This window comes from Motacilla alba, chromosome 1, assembly GCF_015832195.1.
Source record: "Motacilla alba alba isolate MOTALB_02 chromosome 1, Motacilla_alba_V1.0_pri, whole genome shotgun sequence".
Classification (NCBI taxonomy): Eukaryota; Metazoa; Chordata; class Aves; order Passeriformes; family Motacillidae; genus Motacilla; species Motacilla alba.
In genome coordinates, this window is record NC_052016.1 from 49,665,092 (window position 1) to 49,692,895 (window position 27,804).

Sequence of the window (27,804 nt, forward strand, 5' to 3'; positions counted from 1 at the left end):
TTTTTTCAGTGCTAAATATTTACAAACTCTTTCAAGTTCCTGCAGCTTTTACTATTTGGTCATATAAAAGAACAATTAAAATTTAATTATTTGATGTGTTCATCTGTTCTTATTACTCTGAAGAACTGCAGTGACAAGAAGAAATGCTTACAATGCAATGCTATTCAATGATACAAAACTAATACTAATTAATTAATTCATAGGTTCCAAAGATTTTCAGTGGGAATTTGTTCATGGCTTGTTTGAAAATGCAATTTATGGAGGTCGTGTAGATAATTATTTTGATATGAGAGTTCTTCGGTCCTACTTGGAGCAGCTTTTCAATTCACGAATCATTGGCAGTTTAAATGCCAGAGGCAAGAAGATGAGTACTTTCCCCTGTTCGATCTCTTTACCGAATTCTTGCAGCATTTTGGTAGGTATACATCTTAAATAATTATTCTTGAAATACTTTCACAAAGAAAACCCAAGTTACAATCCAAAGGATACCTCTGTTTCTTCAGAAAAGTATCTCTTTTGTGTGGAGCATTAGCTCTGTCAGTTCACTATTCTATTTTATGTTATCTGATTGGACTGTGGTGCAGAGCAGCCTAGCTATGAAGAGTTGTGAAAAACAAATTGGGTTAATTTATGACAAAGTTATAATTATGTTTTTATATAATTAGTATATTAACATAACATTGTTTTTTTAAAGACTGCTAAATATTCCTACAACTTCTGGATGAAACAGGAAAATATACCTGAATATATCTTCTTGTTTCCAAAATACATCAACATTCTGACAATCTGTTGACTGGCCATGGAGGGTATATGACATTTTATTTGGTGATAAATATGGATTCTGATTCTCCTTTATTATTTCTCTAGTGTTAAAGAGAGGGAATTCAACAGTCCAAACAACTGATCTCTCTCTTTCCTTTCACAATATAATTATTGTTGTTACGTGATTAAGATTCACTTGCATTCTAATGGAGGACTCCATACTAGACCTCTCATATGAATGGATATAAATAGTGTTGTCTCAGTTAAACTAAGTTGCTGTGATTTGGCATTCTTTACCTGGATTCTGACTGCTCAGGTTTGGTTTGGGTTTTTTTATTACTTTACTATGACCATTATTTTTTATTTTTTGTAGATGTGCTGAGTTAATATCATAAAAACAGAAGGGATAAACAAACCAGACTGGTCTCTGTTCTTGTAGATAATATGGTCAAGTAGATGAATCTTTTTTTCTAGCCTGCACAGCATTTAATATCTCTTGATATCTTATATGGTTATATATGTAAGATCTTATGGTTCTGTGTCTTCAAGTAGTATTTCCTCAGTGTTTGGTGTAGAGTTCTGCTAGTGTTGTTACTTCTGAAGTGAGATTCCATGTTAAAGTGAATTATGCTGCATAACCAGCATGTGCTCCTGCAAGCAAAGACAAAATGCACATGGCACATAAGCAACAGGGTGTAGCCAGACTTTCAGATTGTAAACACTGATGTTTCTTCCAACCTATGATTCTATAATTTAATTTTTTGCCTTTAAATCACAATAAAAGAGATGTCCAACACCATTAGTTTACCTTAGTCTGCAAGGCTCTGTCTGTTTTGTGCAAGAGAGCATCACTAGTGACTATTACACTGTAACCACTATCTGCATGTCCAATGATTATGCAAACCTATTTTTATCTAAACTATTTCACCTTCTTTGAGTGAATATTTTTGTAGATTTAAATAGAATGAGTGCTCTTAATTTTATAAATATGTATTATACTCTTATTAGAATTCCAAATGCCAAAGGTTTGTTTTTTTTTTTTTTCTGTATTATCATTAATCTTACCTTTAAGTTTTCAACAGAAATATTGTACCTACTTTTCAGGGATAGTGTTGGCGTATTTTTGTTTTCATTTGATAGCATCACTGTAATCAGAATTGCTTTTTGGTCTTTTAGAGTGGAAATGTTATATAAAAGAAGATTGGTTCTGATAAATAAAATGAAGAAATCTATAAGATTACCATAATATATGATGTCTTATTTACTTATTTTAATCTCTGTGTTGTGCTCTGCACTTAATGAAATTCTTTTTACCATATGCTGTTAATTTTCATGAGCTGAATAAAAAGTTCCCTCTGTTCTGTCTATTCTTCTCTTCTTATGCAGGATTATCGTAATATTATTGAAAGCCTCCCAGAAGATGATAAACCTGACTTTTTTGGCCTGCCAGCTAATATTGCTCGTTCATCACAGCGTATCATCAGTTCCCAGGTAAAGTTAGCATTTTTCATTGACCTCTTAATCTTTTCTGTAGCCATTATAAGATGAAGAACCCAACCACCTTTCATAAATGCTGTTTCTATAAGAAAGTCAGAGTAAATTGGTGTATTTTAAAAATATTTTGACTTTTATCTGTAGAATATTTTAATATAATAACATTTAATCTTTAGTTACAAGAGTATTCATTTAGAACTTAAATAAACAGATAATTATTGAAAAAGTTCCAATAGTATAATTCTGTTCACATTGAAGAGTGGTACAATAGTTTTGCACAAGGAATATGGGTAAAAGATTTTATGCTTTTGCTGAAAAGAAATTCTGAAGAATTTTTCCAGATGTTCCAGAGTTCTTCCAATTAATCAAAAAATTCTATTCCAATCAGAAATACGATTTTTTATGAAGTCTGGACGAGAGCATACAATTACTGTATAGGTGCAGTTAAACATTACAAATCTTTTAAATACTCATTAGCATAGTTTATTTGACTGGTAAATTAGTTGTGTAAGATAATGTGAAAGTTAATGGATTTGAGACTCTTAAATCAGAAATGTGAAGTGAGTTGGTCTATATATCAAGGCTCTCTGTAATTTTCTGCCCAGCCCTGATGTGATGTCTTATGAACAAACAAGTTATAGAAGAGAAAAAATTAAATTACAGAATCCTAGGTTGGAAGCAACTTCAGTGATCATATGGTCCAACCATTCTTGGCAAAATCAGTTGGAAGTTCCCTATAACTGGAATTTCCTATGAATTCAAGACTAAGAATTGCAGTTTTTAAAAAAAGTGTCTAATTGTTTGCTCACAGTCACTTAAAAAGGGCTCCAGGCAGAAATTTCCTACTGGTGTAAGACTTCCGATCTACTGAAAAAAAAAGAAAAAAAGCCTTTGAGTATTGCATTTGTTGCCAGTCAAATATAGTACTGGTAAATTTGTTTAAATATTTCTGCTCATTTAAATCCATAGCTGTATTGTCAAACTATTTGTGGTTTCTTTAGAATATGCAAACATAAAGATATGTAAAGACAAATCAGTAGGATGAAGGTGCATAGGGTAATAGGATGAACTGAAGAACTTGCTATTACAAAGCTAATACATGCTCCAAGATTAAATGTATCTCTCTTTGATTTTGTCTTAAAATCATTTACATAAACATCCATTTAGATGCTTTTGTTTCTCTCAGATTCACTGTAGACTGCTGATTATTTTTATTATTTCAGCTGTGCTTGCATAACTTGTTAAAATCTGCAGTTGTTAAAAATGCTAATATTGAAAATCAGAATAGACTCAGAGTTCCTGTGTGAAGGGAAATAGATAATGAGTGCATTTACATGTTAACTCACCTTCTACTGAACTGGTCTGTCATAGCATTGATTATAAGCTATAAACTATGGATTATAATTTTGAAAATGTGAGACTGCTCCAGTTACACTTCTGTGAGATAATTTTTTTTGTCATATGAGATATTGTCTCATCCTTCCAATAGTATTTTGCAGTATTTCTTTAAGTCTTAGGCAATTTAAGGAACAGAAATGCGAGATTTTCCTTAAACTTTGCTTCTTCCTCACTGTGAATCCTAATCCCTTTCCATTTCTGACAGTTTGGCAGCTGTTTTAGATCCATAGGTGATCCCATGGTTCACAGCTGGAGATTCAGTGGTTGTTTTCTAACAGGAGTGTTTCTCAGAAATCCATTACCAAGGTAAAAGTAATGAACAAGGGTAGTCAGAAATCAGTTGATACCAGCTCAGCTGCCATGTCTCTAGCATTAGAAAGGTGAAATGTAGTACCATATCCACCACTTCACTGATTCTCTAGACTTTCTATGAATATTATTAATTTCTCATGCCTAGAAGTAATAGTGTTGCTGCAGCAACACACTTCAGTAGAAATTGGCTGCAGCACAGTGCAGCATTTTGAAGTCATGCAGATATCTCTTCTGTAACCTATGCATTACCAGTGTTTGGGCAAACACAAAACATCAATAAAAAGAAAGAATCTTTTTTCAGAAATTTTGCAAGTGTTTTTGTGTTACTATATTCACAGCTTCTTATCAGCAGAGAATTTTTCTAATTTAAAAGCTGAATATTGCTACCAGTATTATTTTTATGCTGGCAGTTACTAATTGATTTATTAGAAATTATGTATTGCAGTATTATGTAGTGTAATTCAGAGAGAATTAATATTGAATTCATACAGGTAAACAAATTTTATTTAAAAAGACATGATCTTTTGAGAAACGTGACCTAGTGTTTAGTGGTTTTTTTTCTGAATTATGTGCTTAGTTGCTCTAAGTAGATGAAGTAAAGTTTTAGAGCCTGGATTTCTAGAGTTCACTGTGTCTCTTTGTTTCTGCCTCACCTGATGTTAAAATAAGCCTTTGACACATCTCTTACGTTGAATATGGTCATGAATAATCTCACATCTCTTGCTATGTTCTCTTTGCAGAACAGTGCATTAAAATAGAAAAAAATCTCCATTGCCAGTGCAGCTGCAGGAGTCAGTATACCTCATCCTACCTGTTTTACACCAGTAGAGAGTTTCTGTACTGCAGCTCAGTTTCCTCATACTCAATTACAGTCCTCACCACTTACAGTCATGCTCCTTCCTCCTGATCTGAGAAACACTGTATTTTGCCTGCATATTGGCCCATATTCAGGTGGTCCACCTCCCAGTCTAAGTTATAACGAGCGATTAGAACAATTAAAATATGTGGAGGTTTGCTTTAGGCTTCCTGTGCAATGAGAAGGGTCTGTAATTTATATATCTCTCCAGTGACCTTCTTGCAAAGTGGGTTTTTGGTGCCAGTGGACTCATCTCTTATTCTTAGTTCTGTGCTTTTATGAATTCTTATGAATAAATCTCATCCTTCATTGTAATTGTAATAGAACTACACATGAGTGTCATCATCAAAATAAAATTTATCCTATCTGATAAACAGAATTTTGACAGACTGAAACACACAGACTTGCATATATATTTTTAAACCTTGGAAAAGCAGTAAGAACTATCCTGTTCTGTGCAGGATTTACCATATCTGCAACTAATATGAATTATTGCCAGTAACCACCCTAGGAGGATGAAATGAAAATGCAGAGGCATTGTTTTGTCTCCTTTCTTTGCACAGCAGACATATTCACTGCAGGCACTCAGAGAGGGTAGCATGTGTTGAGTGATCCCAACAAATCCCACCAAATGCAAATGACTGCAGCCTGTAAGTAGTAGCTATATATGATCACTCAACTGGGTAATCTAAACATTCTTCCATAATGCAGTAAATTATTTTGAGAAAAAAGACAATCAGTAGCTGGCAAGTTGCACAAGATTCTTCAAATGTCACTGCCAATGATAATGAATATGGCTAGCACGTGGTTTGCTTATTGCTAGTTTCTGTATACAATACAATGTTTAATAATTCTAATAATATCTTGTCTCAGGAATTCAGCATTCTTTTACACATTATAATGTTTCATAGAGAGTATCATATGAGACAGGTTAAGTCTCAGTAAGGTTGAAGATTAGGTTGTTTTGGATATTTTCATAAATGAGTGAGTACTCTCTCACATTACCATGCAAACATAAAGGATAGTTACAGTCTCTCTATACTTGGACAGCATCTTGATTCTTTATGTCCATCATCCCAGTGATGGCACAAGTGGAAGGCAAATCTGTAGATTTGCAGTGGCTTTTTATAACCTCCTGAGGTTGATTGTGCATGTCTAATTGAAACTTGCTTTTTTAAATTTAATGGAGTTCTGTCTCAAGTGAGTGAGACCCCATGCTGGAGCAGGGAAAGACAGTGAGGAGACAGAGACAATGTGTGATGAACTGACCACAGCCCCCATTCTGTGTTGCTCTGCACTACTTGGATTGGAGGAGGTAGAGAATTCAGGAATGAAGTTGAGCCCAGGAGAAAATGAGGGATGATGAGAAGGCATTTGAAGATTAATTTCTCATTATCCTAATCTGATTTGATTAGCAATAAATTAAATTGATTCCCACAATTCAAGTCTGTTTTGCTCATGATGGTGAGTGATCTCTCCCTGTCCTTGGCTCGGCCCATGAACCCTTCCTTACATTTTCTTTTCCCTGTCCAGCTGAGAAGGGAAGTGATAGAACAGCTATGGTGGGCACCTGGTGGCCAGCCAAGGTCAACCCAATACACTTTCAAAATGCTTAAGGACATCAGAGATATAAAATAATCCTTGGGGACTCATTGCTGAAGAATCCACAGACTAGCTTCTCACCAAATTTTCAAAGAAATACTACAAAAATTATTTATTCGTATCTTTTATATGTGAATTAAAAGTTTTGAGGTCTGAATACTTATAACCTAAATATTAACTGAGTTCCAGTTCACTTCAACCAAACTTGCTGGAAGTATTTCTCCTCCTATATTTTGTCCTTTGTAATTTTATTTGCTTTTCAACCAGACCAGTGATACTCAGCAGTTCGGTGGTTCAGATTTTGCAACAAAATTACTTGCTTTAAGAACCTTTTCATACTAATTTTATAGTCTCAAATAGAATCCAAATCTGTCTGTCATTTTCTGTGACAGGGTAGAGGATATGAGGTAATTTATTTTTTCTCAGATTTAATTTTTTAAATTTTCTTTCTTGCTTAGAAGTCACAAACGTCCCCTTTTATTTACCAGAACAGACATCTATTTTTGGCTAGACACTACACATTGGCAGCGAAACTAATATAATAGAAAAAATATTTTCTAAGGGTGATAGTCATCTAACAAAGCTTTATTTTCCTCAGAGTTATGTGCCTAATCTAATTGTTATCTAGGCTCCCTGTGTATTACAGTCCAGCTCCAAGATAGTGAATTCATACCTGCCATGGAGTGAATTATGTAGATGTGTGAAATCCTGTTTCGTTCACTGATACTATCTTCAGTTAGTGTTTTAATATTTCTTAAAATACCTGCTGTGTTAATACCTAGTATTTTATCTAGATGTTATTCTAACATTTCCCACAAGTCAATGGTATTCTAAAAACAGAGGTGGAATTTGAGTTTATCTTTGAAATATGCAGAGAGTTTCTATTAGATTTCTATTTCAGCTCTTACAGAATATTTTGTTTAAATCCTGCTGGAAAAGACTTGTGATGTATTTATTGATTCAAGCATCTTCAAATTCCCCTGACTGATACTGGAATAATTTCTTATGAGTTTGTTTTTCTTTTAAGTGTTTAGGTAATGTGATAGAAAAATATGATAAGCCAAATTCAAAGCCAATCAAATTAAAACAAAGAAACCCCAGTGTAATACCTGTCAACTAGCTTCAAACATATAAATATTATCCACCTCTTCTTAGTCATCCATTTTATTTTTTATTACTAAGGAAAGACAAGCAGCTACAGGGAATAATTTGTGCCAGTCTTAGATAGGCATCTAAAATAAAGGAGTGAATCACCTTTTAGAATTACCTATTTCTTTCCATTGACCTTTGAGTCAATCTTTGTAATAATATCAGCAGCATTTCTAATACTCATATAATGAACATTTTAATGAGCATTTAAGAGATTAAAGAAAATACCTGTAACTATGAAGTGTTGCTTAGTCAGAACACAGGAGGATTTCTTTTCCTCTGAAAACCACTCTGCTAGAAAAATTAGATTTTTATTAGAACAGGATTTTGAAAATAGTTGTTTTTGCCACTTCTGCATTGAGTATTGTAAAAATGTAAATATAGTTGTTACACTTGCATTTGATATCTAAGTATTCAATTTCAAGTTGAAAAGTTCAGGATGAGGAAGTGAAATTTCAAGCATCCTGAAGTATGCAAGTTATAGTGCTTGCCTCAAAAACAAGAGAGATTTTATTAGTTAGTAGACAATTTTTTGCTTGTTTTATTTTCCAGGGCAGTGAAAAACCAACATATTTCAAATTTCATTTGTTCATTACCAGTTTTATTTTATTCAACTGCTAAAGCAAGTGAATGGTTCCCACCATTATGCATCCTCAGGCAATAGCAGAGAGTGTGCTTGTGAGACTTACCTTGTGAGACTTGCCCACTGTCTGCCAGGGTGCTGAGAGTGCACTCAATCTCCTCGTTGAGATCATTGATAAAGATATTAAGAAGAATTGGCCACACTTCTGAGCATCAGGAACACCATTGGTGACCAGCTGGATTGTAGTCCTTGTTCGTGTGTTCATGTTCTTTGCATGGACTGTTTATTTTCCAGTATTATCTGCTCCTTTGCTTCCTACACCATGCACAGAGGCCTTAGAATACTTCAGGTTTTATATACCATGCCTCACTTATGTTCTCTTACATTTGGCCAATGCCCCATGTTTTCTTTGAACTTTTTCATGTGTTGAAACCTATTTCACCCCTAATTATTTCCTTCTGGTCTTATCTCCAGCTGGGCTTTGACTTTTCTGATTTCATCTTGAGTTGCCCAATTGCCTTTCACTGTCCTTGATTTTTCTTCTTACACGTTTCTTATATTTTTTTACCTTTCAATCCACAGAGAGATACTTCATGCTTACTCAGTCATTTTCCTAAAATCCTGGCCTTTCTACACAACGAGGGGACTTGTTCTGAAGCTCATTCAAAAACAGTCTTTTATTTCTCCTTTTTAATCAGCTGGAATTAATGTGCTGTCCACTCTACTGCCTCAAATTTTCCCTCTGCTTACTATACTGTATCATATTTTCCCTCTCCCTTATGGCCATTAATCTAGTGTCTTGTTTCCTTACATCCAAAATCTTAATTCTGTAGTTTACTTCATGGCTATCCTCAACATATATATAAATATAAACAATAATTTTTACCTGTGTTTGTGATATGGGCAGTTAACCAGCACTTCAGAAATTTCCTTCAGTGAAGTCATTAATAATACTGCTTTTTCACATATATTTTGAAATGTAAAGATGCAGAGTTACAAATAATAGTATTTAGAGGGCTTCTGTGACTAAAAGGTAACTCTTAATTTAAGATTTTGTAAGCTGTAATTCCCATGAAAAATTTGTTGATGCAGTTCTTTGACATAGTATAAAGCTTGTATGGTTTTTCCTAATCTCAGTAAAAATCTCATCTTGCAGATCACTGCTATAAATATAAATTTGTTTTTGTACAGAACTCCAGAGCACAGTATTATACTACAGGGAGTATTTAAAAATGCCTAGGAATGATTTGTGCCTGTATTCATACTTATTTTCTTGTGGGAGGAGTGACTGATACTCCAGAGGGCTGTGCTGACATTCAGTGATAGCTGGGCAGGCTGGGAATTTGGGCAGAGGGCAAGCTAATGCAGTTCAGCAAAGGCAAACGCAGGGTTCTGCACCTGGGGAGGAGCAGCCCCAGGCACCAGCAGAGACTGGGGGTGACCTGCTGGAAAGCAGCGCTGTGGAGAAGGACCTGGGGATCCTGGTGGACAACAAGCTGTCCATGAGCCAGCAGTGTCCTTTTGGCCAAGAAGGCCAGTGGGATCCTGGGGTGCATTAGGAAGAACATTGCCAACAGGCCAGGGGAGATGCTCCTGTCCCTCTACTCAACCCTGGTGAGGCACATCTGGAGTGCTGTGTCCAGGGCTGGGCTCCTCAGTTCAAGAAAGATGAGGAGCTATTGGAGGGGGCTCCAGGGAGGACTGTGATGCCTGGGGGACTGGAGCATCTGTCTTACAAGGAAAGGCCGAGAGAGTTAGGTCTGTTTCACCTGGAAGAAGGGCCAACTGAGGTGTTATATCAATGTTTTTGGATATCTTAAGGGTGGGTATCAAGAAGATGGGGCCAGAATCTCTTTAGTGGTGCCCAGTGACAGGACAGGGGGCAGTGGGCACAAACTGAATCACAGGATGTTCCATCTGAGAAAGAACTTCCTAAATATGAGGGTGACATAAAACTGAAACAGGCTGCCAGAGAAGATGTGGTTGAATATCTCCTCTTCTGGAGATACTCAAAACCTGTCTGGAGGTGATGCTGTGTGGCCTGCTCTGGGTGAAGCTGCTTTGGGCAGGGGTGTTGGACTAGATGATCTCTAGAGGTCCCTTCCAACCCCAACTAGTCTGTCATTCTGTGACTCATACCATGACATTTCATACTCATCATGAATGGCAGCTGAATCATTTGAAAACTTGAGAGATTGTTCTAGCGGAAACTCAACATAGGGAATTAATATTCACACATTACGTCAGCATGACTTAAAAGTTATGGTATCTGAACAATGTCAAGTTTAAAAATCAGGCAAAAACATGTTGCTGAATTGAATACTCCACAGGAATTAATACTAGCACAGAAATCTCATACTGAATCATAGATGGGGTTGCTTAAAGAGAAACAACAATTTCTTTAATGAAATCCATCAGAAATCAAAAGGACTAGCTAATTGAACCTTAGTGTAGTGACTAAATGCAGTATTTATTTAAAATAAAAACTCTTGCTCTTCTGTCTGTACTTGAAAATGAGACATTTTCTAGGAAAAAGGTTACCTTTCTTATAACTATTTTTTATTATGTGATGGGTATTTCTCAAGCTGAAATTAATATTAAACTAATAATGGAGAACAGTGTAGAGCAATCTAGTAAAGTATACAAGTTACAAATAAAGATCAGGAAACATGAAGCAAATTTTGCTTCATTAAATGTAATTGCAATGATCTCACTGACTTCAATAAAACAGCTTTTTACCATTGGGTTGTTTTTTTTTTTTTTTACTTTTTTTACTGATGTGCTTTTATTTTCAGCAAGTCACTGGCTGATTCTGTACCTCTTCCTACTATTCCTTGCATATCCTATTACTTAGATTAAAACTGCTCTCTATCTTACTAAAACTGATCAGATAAATGGTTCCAGTGATGCTTTCTGCCTTGTTTCTGAGAGCAACAGAGACAGAAGGTGTATGAGGATACTGGCAACTCTTATATTGCTGAATCATGCTTGAGTTTGTACACCAAAAATCCACGGTTGTCATTACCCAAGTAAGATAAAGAAAAGTTAGGGTATGTCCACCCAATATTGCTGTCATACATCTTACTGCAGAATTTCTACTGTATATAGAATAGGTGGGCTGTGGTGTGTGGTTATTTTTCAAGGTGCAGCTCTAATGATAGCTGTAGCTTTTTGATTGGTTGTCAACAGACACAATTTTCTCTTTCATAATCCAGCTCAGCAGGACTCAGAGCATGAATTTTATATTTACTGTTCCTCCGTAATTCTAATTATGCTACATAGAGTAATATGTGCATAATTATTGAAAAGCAATTTATATTATTATTGAAAATCTTATGTTATTACTATAGATTCCAGATGAACTTGAATTTATTTTCTTAAAATAATTTAGCAATTATGTAACCTTTCAGTTGTTCAGAGCATTTAATTGCTGACATTTATTACATCCCACATCACAAATACAGGACTAACAGTCTTTAGTAGAAGTTGATGAGTAGTATCAACCTATACTTATTACCCTGCAACCGAGAGATCTGAGTACTTAAAAGGAATTTTGATATATGGGGCGTATTTTGAATACACTTGTGATGATGCATGAAAGAAATGTGCTGTGCCATTAATGGAGTGGAAGCCACAGTACTGTGCTTTTACAAAAAGAGCTAGAAAACACCTCTTTACCAATTTAGTGAATCAATGTAATGCTTCAAATAACCTTATTAATTCTCATAGGACTGGTGCTGTCTATATGAAAATATATTGGTGGTGCTCTCCATATGGGAAGTTGGTTCTCTTCAAAAAAACAGCTGCCATTTTCCAGTCTCCTTAAATTTTGTAAGGGTTTGGGATTAGTTAAGGTCAACCACCTCTTCTGGCACTCCTTTTAGTTTTGTGGTCTCCAGGTAATGTATCCTGTGGACCTCTATGAAGTAAAACTCTTAGTTATTCTTTAGGAGAAGGTTCAGCTAGGGCTTGTGCTGTCTATCTACAGCATGCTGCTTTCTTCCTTCCTCCCCTGAAGCCCTGCTAAACAGAAGGGCTATTCTTCCTATTGTCAAAGGTATATGATAGATGATCCTCTTTTGTATAAAGGAAGATACAGGCGTAGTTAATGTCTTTGCCATGTTTACTTTGTATTTGATTGAGAAGGCGTGCATCTGTATAGAGTCCAGCCCTATTTCAGATCCTAATGAGTCAAAGTGCAGCTTGGAGGTGGCCTTGATGGAACAAGAAGAGAGCAAGCATAGACCTACACTGTCTCTTACTGATCCACATGCAGTAGGAATGATTTGCTTACAAGTGCCATTTAAGTACCTTCGTCCTAACAGCATCCAGCAGGATCCTGTTCTTGCAGAGAGGGTAAGGGACACAGGCAGGGACTGAAAGTCAGAGATGTTTCAATGCCAGCTGAGTCTTCGGCTCCATTCTCAGCAATGAGGGAACAGCAGCCAAGCTGTGAGAAACAGGATGGAACCACGTAGTTCTGGCAGAAGGGCTGTCACACAGAAACCTGCTCCCTCCTGTGACACAGTAAAGACACACTTGCCCTGCACTGGGTTAGTACTTTCACAGTATTTACCAAAGTAATTAAGCTATAGCTTCATATTTTAGTTTGAGCTCTAAAGTCTTACAAAACCAGAAATATCTCCTTTAACAGCTGTGTATTGTGTATTGCTTCATTCAGAGAAATGTAGAAGTAGCGTAGAAGTGGTTTCTGTGCTAATACTACATCCTTTTAAGACTGGTAGATGGCAGTAGAGTATCTGCTTTGACATCTGTAGATTTACTGAGAGGACTTTGCTTGATTTTTGTACAAAAATAAAAATTCTTTTTATATGTTCCATAATCTTGAAAAAAATACCAGTTATCTGACTAGCAAATCTTTCCAGCTTTGCATTCTTAGAACAGTAATCATACTGAGTTCAGAAATGATCTGATTTTTTTTAATTCACTGTCAGAATTTCACAAGATATTTTTGACTATTACTTTCCTCTTATTCAAGTCTTAATACTGTGCATAAAATTTGATTTGATTCTGAAACAAATACAAGATTTACATGTAAGTCTGTGTTTATTATATATGGTATTTGTGGAATAGCATTTTTTGCAGTAGTTGTGAATGACTGAAAGCAAAACTTTTTCTTCATCTTGTGCATGAGTAAAGAACAGAAATAGATTTTGTGTTCCTAGAAATGTGTCTTGTCTAAGTTTCAGGGAAGGAAAAGTTAAAATCTTGACATTTCCTCATTTTTATTTTTTCCATGAATTTTAATTTTCAGGTAAAACATGACTTTTTTAGTAGTTCCATAGAAAGTCACATGGGAACATTCATTATCTTTATAGCTTTCCATTTTGTTCACTATCTCTCATAATTTCTCTAGATGCACATGTTTTCTACTCTAATGTGCTGGTCAATATCATAGCAAGCATATGTCTGTAGATTCAGCCAAAAATATGTAATAGATTAAAAAGCTGAGATGCACAAGTAATTTAATAACTTGGTAAATAAATATTGACATTCTTAGTTTGACCACCCCACCTTTCTTAATATATGAAATTTGTATTTTTCTGTGCTGATAACTCAGAAAAAACCATACATGCATGAATTTTCCACTAAGAAATGAGAAAATACTTGATAGCATTTTCTCTAGGCTGTTCATCAGTATTAGATGCATTGTTCACAAATAAATTGCTCTATTGAATTTTTTGTATAAATACTGTTGTGATTAGTTAACCTCACTTAAAACAGACAGATTCTACAAAGAATTGGGATTCTGAATAATCTTCTTGCCCCTCTTTAAACAGACCAATTTTGGTGATTGCTTTTATGTTTTTATTATCTCTTTTTCCATCCCTCTCATATTTTTAATGAAGGTACTGTTTTCCTGCTTAATGGTAGATTTTTTCACTCTTCTAATTATTCAGAATATTCAGATTTGCATTTAGTGTGAACTAGCACAACATGTAGGAGCTTTTAATGTATAATATATAAAAAGAATACATTGCAATAGCAAAGGAGAACATTCAAAGGTTAGGTATTGTAAAAGTACTCTTACTTTGAGTACCCTGTATTATACATCTGTGATTAAATTTTCAGTTTCCTTAGTACTATAAGTACATACCTGGGTTAGAGTGCACAGGATATGATTCCACAAATACAATATATAATAAACATAGACTTACATCTAAGTGTTGTATTCATTTCAGAATCAAATCAAATTTTATACACAGACCTGCATGTATGCATTTGTGCTGGTCACTTCTGATTCCACTATGTGCTCATAGAAACATCATGTTCAAGGCAAGCTTAATATAGAGTAAGTTTTGGAGTTGATTATAGGTTGGCCTGATGCTATTGTATATATATTGCATTGAGAGAAACTGAATTCTTCTCAAGTTTTGTAGCTGGATTTCCAGGAATTTAAATTAAAATCCTCATTCTAATTTCCACAGCATAGACCCATCTATCTGAGGTACCGATGTAAAGAACTTAGTTTTCCTATCTACTCAATAAGACATCCTTTCAAAGGCAAGTTATCTCACTTAAGATCTGTCTACTGATTATTTAGGGAGGCTAAGGTGATAATATTTTGGAGTAAGTTTTAAGTAAGCTTTAAATAAGTGCCTAAGGATAGGTAAGGGTGAGTTTATGCTTGCCTAATGTGCAACCTCTATCAATACAAGAGTTGTTTCATTTTCTTAAATACAGGTTCCTAAACATATTCCCTATGTCATCTGAACCAAGGTCTCCTTCCTTCTAGGTACTTATCTAGTCTGTGTGTTCATTCCTGTCCTGTTGCTTTGGTTTTCGTATAATCCCCCAAAATGTATTCCTGATAGTGCTTTTTCTTTTAAATCTAGTTTCCCTTCACACTCAAAACTTTTTTTGTTGCCTGGAGGTGAAAATATTTAAGTGGAGCAACTGCAAACAAACCACAATCCTTTGGACACTTCTGTGATACACCTGAGAATTCTAACAGGGTGATATATCCCACTCATGGTTTTATTCAGATCCTTCCCAGTATTAACACATTCTTTGTCCCAGTCTATGCATTTGGCTCTTATTTTTACAGGACATAAACCAAAACAAGAAAGGTCCAGATTTGATATTATGGGAAACCTTTTAATTATTAGGGTGGTAAAGCAGTGGATGAGGTCATCCAGAGAGGTTATTCAGTCTCCGTATTTGAGATTTTTCAAAACCAGATAAAGCCCTGAACAACTTGATCTGGTTTTATCCAACAGGAGATTAGACTAGAGACCTCCCTAGCTTCTTTCTAGTGTTAATTGTTCTATGATCCTATTAAAAAAATACATTTCCCTTTTCATTTTCATAACAACCAGGCAGAGACTGATTTGAGAGTACAAGGTAAACATTTTCTCAAGCTTTAGCTGATTCAAAGTAGCATAGACTGGTCAATATTGTAAGGAACTTCACTGGGATTTGTGAAAATGAAATACTTGCACCATTCAGGTTCTAATATCAAACTTGTAATCATACTTAAATAGTAATATGTGTTACTATTTTGCAAAATGTAATTCTTTCCTAAATTTGGACAGATGTCCTGCCATCAAATTCACAGTCCATTAGCAAAAGTTTGGGGTGTTGAAGCAGCTCAAAGGTGAGGTTAATCTGAGTATTTTGACATGAATCAAATGTATTTTCATCTGTGTCTTGAATGTGAATTATTATTCTAGGTTAAAATTTTGAAAAAAATATTCAGGCTGAAAGAGCCACCAGTACAAAAAGTTTCAGCCCAACCCATTAATTAAAAAAAAATACAGTGAATTGGAAACCTTGCTGTCATGGAAACTTTAGGAGTAAATTATGCCACCATCATACCTGGTATACCTGAGAAAAGAAGTGGGATGAACTGTAAAGAGTTAAAGATGTCTCATGAACATTTGATGAAGATCATTGTATGGTACAGTACTCCAGAACACAGAGAGTTAAGACTTGATTTCTTTTGATTCTGTACCTTTAATTTAAATGTTTAACTTTTGATAATGATAACCCAATATTTTTGAACTATTTTGATGAAATACACAAAGCAGAAACACATATAGGCATACAGAAGGAAAAAAAAGTGAAATAAAGAATAGATACTGTACTTCCTATTTAAACTATATTGACAAATTTTATAATTAGATAATTAGAAAAAGACAGCTAACACTGTACAGTAGAGTTAGAAAAATGCTTTAGTTACTTGATCTTACAGTCACTACTTCTCAAACTCATTTCAGCTGTATGGAGATACATGTTTATACCTCTAAAGGCACTTAGAAAATGAATACCAGAGTTAATGTTTTCAAACCCCCATATTCACAAAGCAATCATATAAACATTTTTCAGCTTTATAGTATGCACTATATGCAAGTTTATATGAAGTACTACATACTGAATTACCAGTTAAAGTGTATTTCACATAAATGTTTTATTGCTTAGCAAATGATGGCATGCAACTACCCAAAAACAAATTAAAAGATACAAAACTATAGCTAAAAGAATGATATCTGGAAGGCACAAATGTGTGTTTATTATCTGTATTGCTTGTCAGAACATTAGCATATGTGCAGAGTGAAAATGAGAAAGAATAGCTGGAATGATAAAGATACTATGATCAAAACATTCATCAGAGAAATTAATTTTTCGCTAAATTAAACAAGAATCTTTTTTGATATACACAATAGCTGGGGCACACAAAGGATTATGAAAGTTTAAAATTAAGTTATGAGAATAAGAGGGTGAAATGTTATTTTATATAATAGAAGCTATAAAGAGCAGTAGCTCATATTTTCTTTTCATTTTAGCTACTAGAATACTGCCAGAAGCCCTTTTAGGCCTTTGCATACACTGCTGTTTTTAAACCCAAATGAGGTTTGGCTTTCCTTACTTGACCCGAACACAACTGAGCAATGTATTTCTACCCCTGCTGGGTAGTCCATCCTTTTGCCCATCCTCTGTGGGAGACATCATTGCAGCCTTCATCTTCCTTGTGAGGGGAAGAGTCTGGGTAGGCACTGATCTCTGCTCTGTGGTGAGCAGTGACAGGACCTGGGGGAATGGCTTGAAGTTATGTCAGGGAAGGTTTAGGTTGGCTATCAGGAACAGATTCTTCACTCAGGGAGTGTTTGGGCACTGGAACAGGCTCCCCAGTGGAAGTGGTCACAGCACCAGCCTGACAGAGTTCAGAAAACTTTTGGACAATTCTCTCAGGCACATGGTGTAACTCTTGGGGATGTCCTGTGCAGAGCCAGGAGTTGGACTTCAGTGATCCCTGTGGATCCCTTCCAACTGAGCATATTCTGGGATTTGAGGTCACTAACTTCCTTTACATCCATGATGATCTTCTGTCATGATTGTTCTTTGAGTTGCTTATCATACTTGTTTCCTCTGCATCAGAAAGAATTGGTTTTGTGCCTTGAGAATTTTTTTTTCTTGAGGATTGACCAGCTCTCTTGACCCCTCTTTGCTCTCCAAAACAGTTGCCAACTGCTTCCTGCTAAAAAGATCCCTCACTAAGCTGAAATCTCCACTCTCCTACCTTCTGAGGTTGTGATTCTACTACTGCTCTTAAATTCTTCTCTTAGTATTTTAAACCACAGCCTCATGGTCAGTGCTTGTTTATAGAAGTTAAAATGATGGTTGGGTGTACTATCATCTTGTAGTGCTTCACAGTCCCTATCAAGGCTGATAAATAGAAAGGAGAAGTTTGCTTCAGTGAAAGAAAATGAAAAACAAAAGAAAGCACTTCATCATTGCACATCTTTAAAGACTAGAAAATAAGTCAAATCCCAGCAGAAACAACTTGACTTTCTCCCTCAGTCTGTGTTACAATTAAATAGTCCAGACCTTCTGAATGATTAATACATTTTTGCTATGAAGCCTAATTCTTTATTGTCAAGTGAAAGAGGAGAGAATTAATAAGTTGTTCTCTAGCATGCCTTGCAAAAAATACGCTGTGAAAAATAACTAAAATTTAATGAAAATGCCTCAAAAATACCAGGGGGGTTGTATACAGTTTAAGGGACATACTGCAATATCACTGAAGAATTTTCAGTGGCCTTTGTTCCAAATGTATGTATGTATTTTATCAGTTGATTTGTGAACTTACTAGGGTTGCTAACAATAAAAGGCAGTTGGACCTAATGCACTAGAAGCTCCCCTTCTTTCAGGGAGATTTGCAGTTATTTTTTAATTTCATGCTTTCTTTTTTTAATAGGTAAGCATTTAAGTAGATTGAGGGAGCATGAATATGTAAATAAGAGATCCTGGTCAGATCAGATTGAATTCCATATAATTGTCTGGAGTTTTGGGTTATTATATGTATTTAGTAACATATTTTGGGAGTTTGTTTTCCTTAAATTTTTAATTACAGATGGAGCCTAGTTAAAGGCACAGCTTGAGCCTAGGTAAAGACAAAGCTCAAATTTTTTCTCTAAATTTTATGTAAAAGAGGCTTTTTACTTAATTATGCGCCTCATTAGTTTTTAAATTATAATTGAACATTATAAAGACAATTACTATGATAAGAAAATATGTAGAGGTTTTTGTGGTTTAATATGAATGAAGTTCAAGTATGTTTTGTACTTGAATATGGATATTGCTTGTGTTTTGATCAGATCATGATCTACTGATTAAGTATGCAGGAAAGGACAGTTCATAGATAAATTAAAGAGTATTTGCTAATGTATGGCATTTTTATACTAAAAGAAGTTTGTTTATCCTTCTTCAAGAGTGCATTTGTATTCTCATCACTCAGGTCATTTCACAGCTTCGGATCCTGAGTAGGTCAGTAACTGCTGGCTGCAAATTTGACAGAGAAATATGGTCTACAGAACTTTCTCCTGTTCTCAACCTATGGAAGAAACTTAATCAGGTAGGAATGTACCTACTTTGAAAAGACAACTTTTTTTTTTTTTTCTGGTAAACACATTAAAAATATAGTGTAAGGAATTATCTCAACTATTGAAACATAAGAAGAGAAAAATTAAATTAAATGCATTTGAGGTAGAAAGTACAATGTTAGATGCATAATTAGCTATGAAGTCTCTATGTGATATAACAGGCTATCACCTTTTATCTACATATGGAGGTGAGACCACACTCAAGACTAGCATCCTTTGTGTGTTTCCAAGAAAAATCCTAATGTACTTAAGATTTTTATTTAGTCTCTTCATTTATCTAATATTCACAAGGCAATGTTTAATGATTTCAAATACAGTGAAGTTTTTCCTTTATAGTGTTGAAATACGGTGTTAGCTTTAAACTAAGGTTCATGAAAGTCCCTGTTGCAGTATCCAATATAACTCCCTTTATGTTCCTTTGTTGGTCTCCTTGGTTCAGTTTGGTGTTTTTTAACTTATATTGTAAAGCTTTGTTTCCAACCACTGAATTCTTATTCCAGGCATACATGTAGATGTGATGTGTGTGAATGCAAACACTGTGCACACTTGGGAAGGATCTCTTCCACCTCATGCTAGGTGCCCACTTGGACATTAGGCCCTTGTTTTGTCTCCTCAGTGATCAAGTAATAGATCAAAGATGTTGTGGCCTAAAACTATGTCTTGTACACAGCAACACTGTAATGAGAAAAGCCTTTCCCTTACTCAAATAACCACATACATAGAAGTGACATGAGGTACACATGAGAATTTACCATGACATTTTGAAGTATCTAATTGAATTCTCATCTAATCCATGCTAAGTGGGTAGGTCTAGGTTAGATACTAGGAAATTCTTTCCTGAGAGGGTGTTGAGGCTCTGGCATAGGTTTCCCAGAGAGCTAGTAGATTCTTCATCCCTGAAATATTCAAAACCAGGTTAAATGAGGCTTTGAACAGCCTGGTCTATGGAAAGTATCCCTGCCTGTTCAGGAGGGTTGGTCCCTTTCAACCCAAAACATTCAAGGATTCCATATTATCTTGAAGTTTCTTTGCTTTTCTAAAGGTTTTATGCCAATAGCAGATAATTAAATTAATCTTTTGAATATATCCTTTAGAATAGGATGGCTTTTATCCTTTTATATCTTATAAAAGGATAAAACCTTTTATAGGTTTTATTTTTTGTGTGGGGGACATTTTCTTGAGTGTTTCAAAAAATTTAAAAAATAATATTTTAATCAAAATTAGTTTTCATGATCTGTTCAACCAGTAATTGCTTCCAGCTTTGAAAAGGCCTGGACATCTTTAATATTGCACAGACATTGCATGCAGTTCTACATTCTCTTTCCAGATTGATAGTTCAATGAAGGCATCATCTTTGTTTGCAGAATTTTTAAAGACCTGGAAATTGGAATGAAGAAGATAGTTGAATTGCTGCTTAAGTTAATAATCATAAATTATTTTATTTCTGCATGAATAGGCAGAGAATATGAAACTAATACAGTTTCCCAGATATGAAGAAGTAAAATTAAAAAAATGTATTCCTGAAGTTTGTAAAAAATATTATTCCAGAGGCAAAAAGACCCACAGAAGTTTGTTAATATGCAGACAAAGGTTAAGTTGTTTTGAACATTTTTATTCCCATGTTGAGTGTGTAAGTCAGAGATTAATTAAAAAAGGATTATCTTACAAATACCTTGAAAACAGTTGTTGTACATCTATGTACTGACAATTCTGAAGTTCAACCAAATTTACCACTTGACATAGCTATGTCCTGTAGAATTTACATCTCAATGATAGATCATAATCTCGCAGTGTGGACATATTTTTGTCTCTGCACTTGTAATGAAACTCCAAAGCCAACTAAACCTGGTCCACACAGAAGCACCAGGAGGAAGTGGTAAGGAAAAGCAGTGAGCAATTCCCTGCAGCTGGGAGAAGGATGCTCCCATTTTCTGACCTCGTCTGTTGTTTAGCGAGTTTTGCTGCCTTCCAGGGGCTCAGCTGTGGCACACTGTGGAAAGTCTGCTGAGGTTGGTCTGGCCCTCAGACTATGACCCTTTGGAGCTTCATATGCTCCACACTACCCCTGGCCATTGACTGGAGCCTATGTGGGAAAGCTCCAAGGGGTCATATTCTTGGATGGAGACTGGATACAGGTCTGGGCAACCTGCTGTAGCTTTGGGCACCTGGCAATCTCCAGAGGCTCCTTCCAACCTCAGCTGTTTTGTGGTTCTGTGAATAGGAATTATTTTTGTTCAGTTTTCAGAGCCTATCACATTCTTTTTGGCCAAACAGCAAAAATTATGGATATGATTTGGAAATTTTAGCTTTTTTCAGTTTAGACATTTCAAAATGGGAAATAATTCTTATACTTTAGTACGGTAGCAAGGACTTACATACTGTTACTTTTTCAGAAATGTTTCCAGTAATTTGGAGGGCTTCATTTTTTTTCTCAGACCATACATGATGCAAAATCCTGTTAATTGTTGCTACCAATTATTCACATGTCCTTAAATTGTTGAACTGGGAAGTTTATTATTCTTTATCTCTATATGAGAATGAAATCATAGCAATTTCCTCTCCTTCATCCACTGATTATTACCCTAGCCAGAATTCAGACTCTGAAACTTTTAATTGAATTTTACTTTAAATGAAATAGATACTTAAAATGTGCTTCAAATCATTGTGCATCTGTGTTGAAATTACACAAGCAAAGCCATTTTGAACTAATGAAGAATGTCATGACATTTTCACCTGTATTAGCCTCATTTGAAAACATACATGTTAATTCTTGCCAGTGAAAACATCCTTATAATGAATACTGTCCTAAAACTGCTTTTACACTGTTTCACAGCATGATTTAATACAGCTTGACACTTGTCAAATTAATTAAACTCTCATGAACCTGCCATTTAGTTAGAAAAAAACCACATACTCACATGCTCAGTATTAGCTTATGTGGAGGACTTGTTGATCTATAAAATAAAGTCTTCACTGAGTAAGTTGTCAAATGTTACATAAATTTTAAAAACCCTTCCTTAATGCAGAAGGGTGGCTCACTACAGATTATTGGTAAGGGCTGGGCCCTCAAGTTAATCAGAGTGAATTCAACCAGTGTCTGTCCCGGTGTCCGTTCTCTTCCCACACAGCCTTCTGCTCTGACAGACTGTGGCTCAGGACCTGTACAAGCATTCATTGTCACTTAAGTGGATCAGCTGGATGTCACTGTCCTGTGGAACTCGGGAATCACCCATCATACAATAGCTGTCAGAGATGTATGAGGACAGAGAGGGAGTGCATAAGTGTTTCATCATGTCCAAATGGCTCTCTCTCATGAGAGGAGAGAGAGAGAGAGAGTGGAGACCCTGAGGGGGCATTCCCTGGTCTAGGGAAACACAAGAAGCTTCCCTCAAAAAGCTCTTAGACCCTATTAGCTCCTTCCCCTGTTCCTATTCTGTTCCTATGTTCCTGAGCCACACCTTCCCTATTCCCTGATTGGCCCTCATCTTTGTACTGCCCCGAGACCAGGGTCAGCCCCCAGGCCCCGGTAGAGAGAGTGGAAGAGACTCTCTGGATGTGGGTTTTGAACGTCTCACTGCATGGCTGAATAAAACATCTGTGGATATTATGCAAAGGTCCTTTTTGCTTCTTTGCCCTGGACTATGCTAGCAGCAATTCAGACTGATGCAAGAGAGGAATCAGTGCTCTATTTTTGTTGTAAGGTGGTTGCATGTTGTGCCTTGTTTCAGAAAAACCCTATATCAGCTCTATGAAAGCTAGAATGCTTACCCATAAAAATTTCAGCAGCCGCTCCTTCAAAGTTGTTAACTGAATGTATGATTATAAATTATGTGTTCTGGATCTTTTGTCATGTTTGTTAATTGTAACTAATTATTTTCATAATGTTGTATAATGTTGCAAGAAAATCGTAGACATAGTTTTGAAAATTAATAACTTGTTGCTCTTTTATCTAAACCATTATAGAATAATAGAATATCCTGAATTGGTATGGTACCACAAGGATTATTGAAGTCCAGCTCCCGGCACTGTACAGAACAGCCCCAAGAATCACACCATGTGCCTGGTACCTCATTAGCTATCTCAGCTTTAAAAAAACAACAGGGTCTTTTCCATGAAGGAAAATCAGTGAAAAAGAAATATAGGATCATTCTTTATTTTATTTTCAACAATGAAAAGCATGTGAAAAACAGTGAGAGGCTAATATCTAAAAAAAAAAAATAGGCAGAGAGTCTCCAAGGAGGAGACAAAACAGGTACATCAGAAGGGCAATGGAGATTTCTAAAACCCATCACCATCACCACCACCACCAATATTGCATTTTGAATCAAATACAGAAGTAGTAAAGGTATATGAGTTTATTTTCATTGTGTTTGTTACATTTCTGAGGAGGCAGTTTTCAAAACATACTGGAGTTTGCAAAAGCTTGGGTTTAAGAAGGTAACAAAGTAAAGCTCTGGGACAGTTTAGGTGAGACTTCATGAAGTCTTATACTAAGATAGTAACACATACAGAACTGAAAGAGGGAAAATTATCAACATCTGAAAATATACCTGATTAATATTGGTAGCAAAATGCAGTATTTGATATTAAAGATTAGAATCTACCTTCAGTTTCTTATGATTAGGAAAAACACCCAGTACTTCGGCAGTTCTTCATCTTAATTCCCAAGCAGGTCATGAGCATACACGTATTTTAAAAGCTGATGTGAGTTATATACAGAATGGATTTTAGGAGAATGTAATGGGACATTAAATGTATAAGCTGATATTGGTATTCATGTTTAATTTTCCTATGGAAATGACGGATGGGTTGTTTCAACAAATTCTCAGGGGAAAGCATTAGAAAGAGTGATGAAATGAATCTGAAATTCATAGGAGACTCTTATGTAAAGGACATATTGAGGGACTTAAAGGACTTCTCTTTCAATAAGCTTTTGTAATTATGAGAGTGTCAAAGACTGAGCAAACCTCCAAAGTGGAATGTTTTGGGTTTTTCTTTATTTTGTGCAATTAAACACCTCCATAAGAAATTATCAGCTAGCTTATGCTAGTTTTGTGTTACAATTTACATATACTCAGCAAATTATGGTCTCAGAAAAACTGATGTGAAACTGATACTGTGATTTTTGAATACATGCAAAGAAAAAATGCAAAGCATTACAATTATAAATACTGCATGCTTTGGCACTTTGATCAGTAACTATGTTGTATACATTTTTAATAAAGTCGGAAGACTTTATCCTTAATTTTTCTGTTGGTCAGTCATAAGGCAAAATATTGCTCATTTATTTAGCTTTTCTCATGTTTTATCTTGGTAGCTGAGTGGAGTATGAGCTTGAAATTAAAAACGTAAAAGTTCTGACAAATACATAGTGACTGGGAAAGATTATAGAGGTAAATATTCTGCGTCTTCTGGAAAGCAAGATGCCATATGTCAATTCAGAAATTTATTTAACCTGAAAAATAATCAAAACTTGTTATTTTACAAAGCATATTTCAGAGAAAGTAAAATCTGATTTTGTCTTTACTAAATTACTGGAAATTGAAATAGCTAAACATTTTTTCCCATAGGCTAGGGTTTACTTTTTGCATTTGTGCCCTATAGAATTTTCCAATAAGTTTTTAATTCTATAACTAGAATTCATTGCAGCATCTTGCCACATTACAGGTTGGCATTTTCCAAACACATGCAAAAATATATTTATGTAATGTTTCATATGAATTAAGATTTGCAAAATTGCACCATCTCTTGAAATTATTGAATAAATTTGTATTTTCAGTGGCTTTAGCGGAAGGGAAATAAGTAGTAAAAATGGCAGTGTAAGCACAGCAGTATTTCTCAGAGTCTAAGTTGCTCCAGATTTACACATAAAGTGACATTTATTTTGTATTTATAGTATTTAATTCAATTCCATGTTGATCTAGTCTCAGGAAGCCAGAACTGGCAGCATAGTTTACAATACCCAGTAAAAGCTTGTTGTGCTGAGTACACCACTGCTTTTTATATTAACACATTAACACTAATACTAAAAGCAGTGATTCAGCTAAGTGAAGATTTTTCAGCAATTCAAGTACTTTTGAAGTAACTGGGTAGACAGACTTGTTTCAGAAGAGTGGTGCCTTTATTGAATATGTCACAGACAGTACTGGAAGTAGCTAACTATACTTTTAATTCAGTGTCAGAAAAGAGATGATATCGCTACTTCTTCAAAGTTATCAAGGTCATATGGGTATCATGAATTAAGCAAATAATGTGTTGTACAACACCATAGTTTCCTTGAGTTTATTAACTGGATATCCCACGTTCTTTCTTAGAATTCTAACCTGATCCATCAGAAGGTGTCTCCTCCTGCAGAACAACAAGGATCTCCAATCTTGTCATTCATTACCCTGGAACAATTCAATGCCATTCGCCTTGTGCAGAGCGTCCATCAGTCACTTGCTTCTTTAAGTAAAGTCATCAGAGGCACCTCACTACTGAGTTCTGAGGTACAAAGACTAGCAAGTGCTCTGTTAAACCAGAAGGTAAGTAATTTAGTAATGAATATACATTATAGTCAGCATTCAAAAAAAAAACAAGGAAACTGAACTAATAGTCATTTTCATGTTCTAAATTTTTTATAGATAAAGACTCTAAAATGGAGTCCTTTTAAAGACAGAAACTCTAAGACAAAACCAGTTTTTCTGTAACATTTTTCAGAAGTATTTGCAGAATCTTCTGAATGCTTTACTTATCTTGTCAAGCTTTCTCTTAAAGACAAATCCAGTAAGTTTAGAAGTTGTGGAATACTGTTTCAATTTCAAATACCAAGTCATGCTAGATAATTCAAATACATTAGCCAGTAGAAGACGTAAATCTGTCCCCTTACTTAGTTTTTTTTATATTTTCTTAAAATTTAAATTGTAATAATAGTTCTCTTTGCGTTTATTTGGTATGGAGTATTGTCATACCTCACCAGAAAAGCTGTGCCTATTGTACCAACCTATCATCTCACTATATATTCTAGATATACAAGAAATCAGTCAGAATTATATGTACTTCCTCCATCTTTTTTGGCATCACACTGGGCATGTTTATAAACTGGTACAATTAGTGACAGCAGATTTACATGTTCTAATATTAATATCTAGATAATTGAGTTAAAACATAGTCAAACATTGATGTGACATGAAGCTCTGGTTTTGTTTTGCCTCCAGCAACTGATAAATTCTGTCGTTGCTAATGCATAGATATTGAGATTGCTTCTGGAATGAACAAATAATTCCTATTAACATCCTGTTTATTTTCATGTGATGAACAAGTACTGTTGAAAAGATTATGCATTTATGCATTTATTGATAAATCAAATTCTAATCAAAACAATAATTAAATATGTTGTCTTTTCAGACCGACAAGACAACATTTGTTAGCAAAATTGCTGTACAGTTAGAATAAATTAAGTTTTCTTGTTAGGAATCTCATTGCCTTTTAAAACATGTTTTGACTATGTGATAGAAACTGGCACTAAGTCCAAGTCATAGTGAATGGAAGTGCTACATGTAGTGGCCATTCTTTAGTTCTTACAGTTTTATTTCTTTTTACTGTGCAAGACAGCATGGCTTGCTTGTGTACTTAAGCTGCACACTTCTATTGGAACTGGTAGAAGTTGTGAAGCTGATCACTACCTCAAAAAGTTTCTTAAAAATTCTGTGCATTTTAACCTCTCACAAGCATCAGTTCAGTGCTTCCTGATGTATTGAACAGTGCTTCTGTCATTTCATCTACTTATTTACCCACTTCCCTTGACATGGATCACTTCACTGGATTGTGAGCGTATAGCATTTTTTCCAGCAGCCTTCCAGAGAGGCTAATGCCACGTTCTTGGCATGGCAGCTAAACCTCACTCTATTTATCATCCTAAAGTGATTTTCTTCATGTGTTTTCTATACACTCTTCTTGTTTAGTGTTTTCATGTTTTATGTAGCAAAGAATTATTTTTCAAAAACTATATTTTAAACCCACTGGGATTCCACTGGGATTGTAGTTCTTTTAAGATTATAGCACCTGAAGAAACAGCTGGATTACGAATAGAAATGTAAAATTCAATAAATGTATGACTTATAAAGGTTTCAGTAATGTGCTGTATTTGTGTAAAATTGGTATATTAGCCCCATACTAGCCACTGTGAAGAAAATTAACTCCACCCCAGCCAAAAAGAGCACAAGCACAACTGAGATACGCTTGCATAATAACAATTAGCTAAACAATTTCTTTAGACTTCAAGTAATTTAGAGTGATATATTACCAACATTATGCAAATGCCTTGTGATAGATTGATGAGCTGCCTGTAAATGCATATCTAGTAGAAGAGGCTGCAAAAATTCAACGTCTCAAATAAAAAATAATTTTCAAAAAATCCTAATTAGGAAAAACCCCATGCAGTTAACTGTCCTTTATTAATTGTTTCATGTGTATTCTAGTTTATTGAATTAATTTTTAATTAGTGTCCTTGAATCTAGTTACATTTTGGTTTTTATCTATAAAAGGTAAACACAGAGTATTTACTTTGAAAGATTTCTTTTTTTACAAACTTCTGGGATCAGATTTTCAATACCTAGTCAGTACATATGCTGTTAGAATGGGAACTTCCTAGAAAATGCAGCTGTAAATATTAAACAGTATAAACTGTTGATTCTGCTTAGCATCTTCAGTAGTGTGCAATATTCTACTGGTACTGATTTACATTAATTCTCTTTCTCATAAGT

General features: G+C 35.1%; 1 protein-coding gene across 3 annotated transcripts in view; it reads left to right on the forward strand.

The window, feature by feature from the left end:
- DYNC2H1 (dynein cytoplasmic 2 heavy chain 1) overlaps window positions 1-27,804 on the forward strand; it is a 144,033-nt gene that overhangs the window by 89,229 nt on the left and 27,000 nt on the right. For 2 of the 3 annotated variants that reach the window (XM_038129614.1, XM_038129603.1), the window contains exons 81-84: window positions 204-415; window positions 2,149-2,253; window positions 18,916-19,032; window positions 25,375-25,584. In XM_038129614.1, coding sequence (XP_037985542.1) covers window positions 204-415; window positions 2,149-2,253; window positions 18,916-19,032; window positions 25,375-25,584 — 644 coding nt within the window. Of the gene's footprint in view, window positions 1-203; window positions 416-867; window positions 1,708-2,148; window positions 2,254-18,915; window positions 19,033-25,374; window positions 25,585-27,804 lie in introns of those variants that run through there. The other variant, XM_038129624.1, reaches the window with a different exon arrangement.